The 8,723-nt window shown below is 59.1% G+C and overlaps 1 protein-coding gene across 1 annotated transcript in view; it reads left to right on the forward strand.

Moving 5' to 3' along the window:
• Positions 1–6,757, forward strand: part of OVOL1 (ovo like transcriptional repressor 1) — a 12,837-nt gene extending 6,080 nt beyond the window's left edge. Inside the window, exons 2-4 of the mRNA XM_011368857.2 lie at positions 4,101–4,318; positions 5,884–6,073; positions 6,343–6,757. Coding sequence (XP_011367159.1) covers positions 4,101–4,318; positions 5,884–6,073; positions 6,343–6,638 — 704 coding nt within the window. The 3' untranslated portion in view covers positions 6,639–6,757. The remainder of the gene's footprint in view (positions 1–4,100; positions 4,319–5,883; positions 6,074–6,342) is intronic.
• The last annotated feature ends 1,966 nt before the right edge of the window (positions 6,758–8,723 follow it).

Below are 8,723 nucleotides of genomic sequence, written 5' to 3' on the forward strand. Positions count from 1 at the left end.
CCACCCCCCACCCCGCAGCACCGAACTTTCCCCTGGGCCTTACTCCTCCCAAAGCTAGGGAAAAGCCCAGTAGTGTCTGCAGGGCCACAGGGGGCAGGAGATGGCTCCACTCACGCTGGGAGCATTGAAAAGCTTTGCCGTTAAGGTTAAGATGCTACCTGTTTTGGTCCTACACTCGTCTCTGCCCCCTGGTCTCCCGCGGTGTTGCTCCTTTGTTATGTCAATATTGACTGTGGAGTGCTGGGTAGTGCTGGTTTCTTGAGGATGAACCCAGCCACCTGTACCCAGGGGCTAAATTCCATTTCCTGGACGGAAGGGGAAGCTCCTAGCTCCTAGCGGTCCTGCAAAGCCCCTCCTGGGTGCAATCTCTCTAGGCCAGAGAGGCTCCCGAGAGCACACGGAGCCTGGAAGCTGGAATGGAGGCCGGATGACATGCGCCCAGGCGTGAGCATCCCACAGCCTCTTCCGGGCCCCGGCTTCGGAGCCTCTGCTGTCTGTTCTGCCAGTTCATCAGCACATGCCCACCCCCGGGGGGCAGCCAGGCCCGTGTAGGAGACTGGCATTTTCTCAGCCTGACAAGGCAATACGAAGACCTGGGCAGTGCTCTTTCCAGGCCAAGTTAGAAAGACCGAGAAAGCTTTGGACCCCAGAATACACGTGTCAGGGCGGAGAGAGCTTAGATCTCTGACGACGGTGATTCTTATAATTCCTGGGAGGTGTTGGCAGCGAAGGACAGGTCTGCCACGCTCTCCAGGAAGCAAGCCTGGGACAGTAGACAGCCAGACAGTGGACGGGGATGGAAGAGCAACTTGGGCTCGGGCACTGGGCTAGATGGGGCTCCCACCTGTCCCATGGGGTGCTGTCACCCAAGCTATGTGTCCCTAGCTTGTGACCTGAGGCAGATTCCTGCCAGACCATTTGTCCCAGAAAGAGAGCAAGTGAGGGCAAGTCCTCTGGGCTCAGGGAGGATGAGAGCAAAGCGTGGCTTTTGTTGACGTCAGGGTTTCTTTTTAATGCTGTTCTCTTTAAATAAGTCTTGTATGGAGTCCCATAGGGGTGCCTAGCCCTGTGCTGGACCGGAGGGTGGGAAGGACACACACGGAAGCTTAGTTCCCGGCTGGCCACCTCGGTGTGAGAGCGGACGTGCACAGTTTCCATTTCATTATGGACACAGCATGAAAAGTGGTTGAAGAACGGGGACCACGGAACGGAGACACCAGGCCGAGAGAGAGAGACCCCTGTGTTTCCAGCGCTGCCGCCTCTGCCAATTGGCCGGCACCAGCTTCCTTTCAGGCATTGACAGCCGCCTTGCTGGAGCTGGGGGGGGGACGGGCACAGGGGACCCTGCCCCTTGCTGATAACGGTGGAAGGCCCCTAACACCAAATTGGGCTGTGCTGACACACAGAGCTCCCCCTACCCCATTACCCGGTTCAGGGCCGAGTGAATCCCCACCTCACCCCCGGGCAGCACCAGCGCCAGCCCCGTGTGGTCAGAGGCGAAGCGTCCTCACATCTGCTTCACCTGCTCTCCCCAGAGAGCTGGGGACCAGGCCAGGTGCCCAGCCCTGGCCTGAGGCCTTAGGGCAGGACCCGGCACTCTGTCCAGTATTCGGGCCAGAAGCTTTTAATCCGGGAGAGAGGGGACTTGCTCAGGGTGAGGGCAGGTAAGGCCCCCAGGCCGGAATCTGTTCTGGCCTGTGTCCTCTATGTGGAGGCACGCTGGACCAACATAAGAGGAACCCGCAAACCCCCCAGGGAGTGGGGGGAGGGCCGGGCTGCTTTGGACTTGCCACACTCCACGGCCGTGGGCGGGCAATGAGTAGCCACAGCGGACACCGCCTTGCCGGAAACATCTAATTAGGGGACAGAGCCGCACAAGCAGGGTCCGGACCAGTTCTGCTTCCTGCCTCCTGCCACTCAGTGACACCCAGTGACAGGAGCGGCAGGCTGATGAGCACTCCCTGTGCGTGCGGCAGCAGCAGGGACACACTCTGGGGGTGGCGGTAAGACGGGTTTGGCAGGGTAGCTGGGACGAGATAAACATCTGCACCCCTGCGGCCATGTGGCTGCCCCTCGCTAGGGGTAGGGGCGGCACAGAGGCCAGACCGGGCAGGCTCACTCCCTGTCCCCAGTCCCTCAGCACCACTGTGTCAAGGCTTCTCTGGAATGGGGGTGGCAGGTATAGAAAATAGGTCTCCTCCCAGACTGGCTTGGATCCCTAGAATCCTAACCATGAACCCCCATCTACTGGAGCAAGGGAGCCAAGAATGACAACCAGCTAACCCTCACCTGCTGTCGCTCCTCCCTCTGCTGCTCCTCTGCAGGCGGCGTGGCCCGGCTCCAGCTTTCGGGAGCCTCACTCACGCTATCTGATGCTGCGAGACAGGAGCGGGTAGAGGTTCCTGTTTGTCCCTACCTGGGTTGAGAAATGGAAGTTGTCATTCAGCCCCGAATTCTTGGCCAAGATCTCCCATAGCTGCTAAACTGGCGTCAGAGCTGCCAACACTCTGACACGCCCCTGTCCTCCCCTATCCCCAGTCACATGTGCACAGACAACAGGCACCGTGAGGAGAAAAGAGGGCCCCCCCCCACCCCGAGAGCTCGGGCCTGCTGTCCAGCCTTCCAGGGCTTGGAGAGGTGCACACCAGCTCAAGGCCAGGCCAGGGCCAGGCACTGGTGAATCAACTCCCAGAATGAGGTGGCTCATTAAAGTCCCCCGGACAGACGGACGCCACTGCCAGCAGAACGGGTTTTGGGCGGCAGGCTGGCGCATTCCTCCCTCGTCAGACCTTTGTTGTGTTTTGAGGGGGCGAGAGCCGGGGCCTCTCCCGAAACTTCGGTGCTTTCATATTCTCCCTTCCTCGCGAGCACATTCCTCCGCCTTCCTCCACAGCCCTGTCCGTCCGCCTCGCCTCGCCTCGCCTCGCCGTGGCGTCCTGGGAGAGGAGGTGAGGGCGGCCGCCCTCCTGCTCCAGGGCCTGGTCCACTGTCTCGGGGCTATGGGTGGCAGGGTGCAGAGGGCCTCGTCATGGGTCTGAGACCCCAATTCGACTTTCTAAGTCCCTCACCTGAAGCTTGCTCATCCTTTCTTTCTAGGCTTGTCTTGATTTTCCCTCTGAGACTTAGAAACCGTTCCTGGCTTATGAGTTTTAAGGACAGAGGCTTAGTCTTTTGGGAAGAAAAATCTTGACTAAACCGAAACATTAGGTTGCTTGCTGCACTCTGTCAGCTCTGAGACTCGGCTGCTTTGTGTCACTCAGAACTCTTCCTCTTTCTCCGTAGTCAGGACTAGAGCCAAGCCTCCAGGGACCCGTTTAGTGTGAGGTGTCTGTCGTGGGGAGCGGTCATGTCAAAGGCTGCCAGGTATCGGTGCGGCAGAGGGCGGGAGCCCAGCCCTCACTGTGCTGCAGTAAGCGGTCCCTGCGTCACAGCCTGGCCGGCTGCCAAGGAGACTGTTGTGCAGCATCCACCTGCCGCTCTCTGACCTGCCTCCCCCTCACCCCGCTCCACCCCGCCCAGTTTGCCTGACCAGCTGGGCCAGGAGGAGTGGGGAGCCTGGAGCTACAACAGCGAGGAATGGCCAGTCTGGAGGAGGACGGGGCTGGGAGCACCCAATCACCCAAGGCCAGCAGCTAAATCTGCCTGGAGGAGAGGCCTAGAGAGGCACAAGGCCACCAGAGACCCTTCTGGGGCAGAGATGAGTCACCAAGGCCTCCTGTGGTGCCCTTTGTCCCTGCAGGAGTGTGGACCGAGACCTGGAATCTAGAGGGACTGGCCTGGGCAGGGCAGGCAGACAGCTCTGGAGGGATGATTGGCAGGGCAGGTTCGGTCCTCCCAGTTCCGCTAAGACACAAATTACTCAGCGGGCAGACCTGTGGGTCGCGGCGCTTGGCTGGCGTCACCTGTAATTACCTTAATGGGGCGAGAGGGAGGTACAGCGTGCAGTGGGCTGGGGGTGGCCCTGCTCTGCCACATGCCTGCAAGGGGCGGGATGGAGGCTGCAGGTTCCAGCCAGCTCATTGCCGGAGAATCTCCCTGAAATCTCACTGAATCCTCTTTTCTCCATCAAGCCCCTCACCTGGCTGTTCTTCTCTCTGCAGTCAGCCTGGGCTTCTGCCCACCACAGCCCTACCTGGAGCCGGAGCCATCGGTGGCTGAACCCCCTTCTTGCCCCCTGGCTTTGGACATGAGCCTTCGGGACTCCAGCTACAGTGTGGCCTCCGGGCCCTGCGTGGTGGCCCGGCTGCCGTCTGAAGACATGGGCCGCTTGGCAGAGCCCCAGAGCAGAGACCATGGCTTCCTGCGCACCAAGATGAAGGTACGCGGTCACGCCGTCTCTGTGGGCCAGGGGCGTGTGTGTAGCCTTGTGCACAGCTCAAGAGACGTGGCCCAAATGAGACCTGGGCAGAGAGTGGCCTTGGATCTGGGTCCAGGTTTCTGCAGAGAAGTGAACCTTACTGGGGCACAGACGGGGGCTGGAAGAGAAGAGAATTGGGTCTAACGTGAGAATGTCACGCATGGGCAAGGAGCGGTGAGGTTCGAAAGAAATTTAACCCTTTGGAGTCCATTCTGGGAGACGTTTCGTTTCATTTCTGGCCTTAAGGGAGCCACCTCCTTCCACTGAAGTCCTAGGACAGTCAGGGAGACGTGAGGCTTCTCCTGGTCCCACCTCTGGACCTCCTTGAGGGTGAGGTCTGGAGTCCGCTGAGGGATGGGTGGCAGTCTCGCCCTGGCCCAGGCATGCGGCTTCCTTCAGCCTCCGAGGCCTGGCGTGGGGCGAGCCCGGTGAGCGCTCCTCCGCTGTGCTCGGCCAGGGAGCAACGAGTTGCGCTCCGGGCAATGGGCAACGGAAGTGCCCCTGCTTTCGAGGGGCGTCCCCGGCTGGGCCTGCATTCTAGACGACTCCTGGACCTGCGGCCCTGCCAGCGGCCATCTAGCGGAAGGTTCTTGCAGCCCTACCCCGGGCAGCGGGTGCTGTCGCCTCCTCTGTTACCTGCAGAGGCCAAGTGCGCGTCGTAAGGAGAGGGGAGCCACGGGGCCTGTGTGCTGGGCCAGCACGGTGCCCCTGGTCCCCTTGCGCCCTTCCTCCCACCCCTCGGGCCCCAGGGGGTGGGCGTAGGGAGAAGAGGGCGCGGGACAGCAGGGCGTGGGGGAGCGTCCTGACCCAAAAGGTCTTGACTGGCTGGCAACGAGGGGCATTTACCGGTGCCGGTGCCGGAGCCAGAGCAGTGCAGAAGAAGGAGGCGTGGTGTGACGGGCGCTCCTTCTGAAAAGATTTGAGATTTCCCGTAAATACAAAACCAACCAACAAATGAAAGAAAAGAAAAATGTTGATAAGCAAGAGAGTCATCGGGGTGGCAGAGGGACTCAAACCATTCTGTCAGGCCTGGCTCAAGTAAAACGAGGGGGCTGGGCTGACCTGGGACGCCAGGCTCACAGCGGTGGCCTCAGCCTAAAAAGGCTGCCCTGGTGACCATGTCGTGGACATTTGTCCCTGTCCTAAGGCCTAGAATGAGAAGAGAGGGCAAAAATGACAGAAAGATTTGGGTGTAGTGACGAGAGAACTTTCTAGCAGGTGGAGTTGCTGATGATGAATTGGGCTATTTCTACGAGGAGTTGGCTGCCTGTCTCTAGTAAAGAAGGGGCTGAGTGGCAACCTCAAAAGCAGACTTGGGAGCCCAACAGGAGGTTGGCTGTTGACCCACAGATTCCTCCCAGCCCGGCCACCCCGGAGCTCTGGGAGCCAGCAGCACAGAGATGTGGCCTCTGGGCTGAGACTGCTTTCCCGGTGGGGTAGAGGGGCTGGTGTTCGTGTCCTCCCAATCTGCCAATCTGCAGTCCCAATTCCTGGGTGTCTGTCACAAACACTGTCCTTGCTCATAGGTGACTCTGGGGGACAGTCCCAGCGGAGACCTCTTTACCTGCCACATCTGCCAGAAGGCCTTCACCTACCAGCGCATGCTGAACCGCCACATGAAGTGTCACAATGACGTCAAGAGGCACCTCTGCACCTACTGTGGGAAGGGCTTCAATGACACCTTTGACCTGAAGAGACACGTCCGCACCCACACTGGTGAGAGGAGCCCCACGGTTGGGGGCTGAGGCCACAGGGAAACGGCAGCAGGGCCTGCTCTCTGGGCGACAGGTGGCCTGGGAGGGGCGTCTTGGAGCTCAGGGCAGAAGTCCTCAGTTCGTCAGTTAGGTCACTTGGGGAGTTGGAGAGGGACAGGCCTCCGTGTGTTCCTCTTCCCCAGAGTCAGGCGGCCTGGCCTCTCTGTGCCCGGGAAACTGCCAACAGGCTCCCTGTCAGGCCCCTGATGCCCAGCCCTGTCCTTCCCCCAGGCGTGCGGCCCTACAAATGCAGCCTGTGTGACAAGGCCTTCACGCAGCGCTGCTCGCTCGAGTCCCATCTCAAGAAGATCCACGGCGTGCAGCAGAAGTACGCGTACAAGGAGCGGCGGGCCAAGCTGTACGTGTGCGAGGAGTGTGGCTGCACGTCCGAGAGCCAGGAGGGCCACGTCCTGCACCTGAAGGAGCACCACCCTGACAGCCCACTGCTGCGCAAGACCTCCAAGAAGGTGGCCGTGGCTCTGCACAACACCGTCACCTCCCTGCTGCAGAGCAACCACCACCTCTGAGGGCACCGCCCGCCAAGCAAGCCCCGAGGGGCCGAGGGCTGCCCCCTGCCGCCTGGCCAGTCCGCTCTCCCCTGCTGCGGCCTCTCACTGGAACACTGGTGACGGGGCCTGGAGCCCCCAGGCGCTTGCCCAGCCGCAGACTGACCTTCGCTCACAGTTGCGGTTTTGTATAATGGGCGGAGGCCACCCCAGCCTGGGCACACGTGGATAAGCCTGGGGCGGGGATCAGGCCAGCCCTGCCTTTGATCGCAAGCAGCACACCTACAGAGGAGGCACCGGAGGGGGATCCTGTCACCCGCCACCTCAAGCACAGGGGCAAGGGCTGCTGGCTCCCCGTGGATGACAGAGTCAGGAGCCCTGGCAAAGAGAGCACCCTGCAACCGTGACGGAGGAGCTGGTGGTGGCCCGCCCGGCAGTGCTGCTCAGGCTCAGGGTCGTGGGGGCTCTGCGCACAGCCCAGGGCCTTCCACGCATCACCTCATCTTTAAGGAATCGACTGCAAGGTGCCAACGAGGTTTTATTTCCTTTTTTTTAAAGGTGACAAATGTATAGATATTAATATATTTTTGGTGCTGATAGCGACTATTTTTAAGAGAGGATGGAGCTGGCTTACCTCCCTCCCTGTGCGGTTCTATTTATCCTGGACATTTCACACCTCCGGGCCCTGGCCCTGGCGCTAGGGTGGCTGGCCTGACCCACCCCATCCTTTGTACCTCCTGAGACCTTCCTCCGGCCCCGCCTAGAGGATGCACTGCCCTTTGTCCCTCCCCTCCTGCCAGGATAGCATGTCACATACTCTGCTCTCCACCCCGCCCCCCCCCTCCCGTCTCTGCCTCTTTCCCACACCCTTTCAAGGCAAGCCTCAGAGTCTCCAAGGGCCTGCTTGTCTCCCGATAACAGACCTTTGGTGGAACAACTCACCATTCTAGAGGTCAAGGGCTTGTCTGGCTACTGCTTTGGAGGTGAGCCAGGTGAGATGCTTCGAGAGGCTTAGAGTCCATGGCCTGAAGCACCGAGGAGAATACAGGGGTGGGCTACAAGGCCTGCTCTTTTCCTGGCTGAGTCAAAAACCCTAAGACAGCAGCAATAAATTAGAACAAAATAATAATCAGACACATCAGAAACCTATAGATGGAGGACAGTATTAGATGGTAAACAAATTATATTTACAGCCGTTTTTTCTGACTGTTTTTCAAATGGCAAGGCTGGGTCTCGAGCGCCTAAGGGGAGCATTGCCTCTCTGGGCTGGTCGGCTCCATCGGAGGGACTCGGTCAGGCTCCCTTGGCTTGGCTGGATTTCCTGCTAATGACAGGAAAGGGGTGTGGGTCAAAGGAGAGAGCCGGGCTGGGGTCGGAGCCAGCCTGCTGGAGAAGGAGAAGGCAAACTCCAAAGAGCCGCAGAGCGCAGTTGGCTGGGCACAGCCCGGGCTGTGGGGCGGGAGCCTCCGGACCTCCCCCCAGATGTGTACAGATTGTTCTAGAAGACTCTTGTTTCATTTTACTTTAGCGTGTGTGGGAGCTGCTGTATTCTGGAAGTTATATAGTATAAGATAAAATGATCTGGAAGCTGTTTACATTACTGTATCCCTGTGTTCCGGGCCAGTCTGAGGAAGTCACAAGGCTCCGTGTTGTCTATTTTATTTTACAACTTTCTCTCCAACTATTAAAATCAAAGAAACGATCATTTTCTGCTTTTTTTTTTATCTTATAGGCCTCTTTTTCCACTTGCAGGAAAATTAAACCAATTAATGCCTTCTATTCAAAACTTTACTTTTATGGTCACCAGTGGGCCTCAAGTCAAGACAGCGTCGGCAGTGCCCCGCCCCCCACCAGGCTCTCTTCACCTGTCTGACGCTCCCACGTCCTGACACGAGGCTCTTCACCAGGCCGGTGCAGTCACTCAGGGTCCAGACTTAGCCTTTCTTCCCAGCATCCAGCCAGGGCCAGAGGAGGAAGAGCCGCATTCTCAAATAACAGGGCACACAGTTCATGTCACTTACGGGCCAGACACCTAGCTGTAGGGATGGCCACACTTGTTCTGTGCCAGGCACATTCGTGCTGGCACATTTATGCACATGAGCTCGC

The sequence above is a fragment of the Pteropus vampyrus genome, unplaced genomic scaffold, assembly GCF_000151845.1.
Source record: "Pteropus vampyrus isolate Shadow unplaced genomic scaffold, Pvam_2.0 Scaffold144, whole genome shotgun sequence".
NCBI classification, from domain to species: Eukaryota; Metazoa; Chordata; class Mammalia; order Chiroptera; family Pteropodidae; genus Pteropus; species Pteropus vampyrus.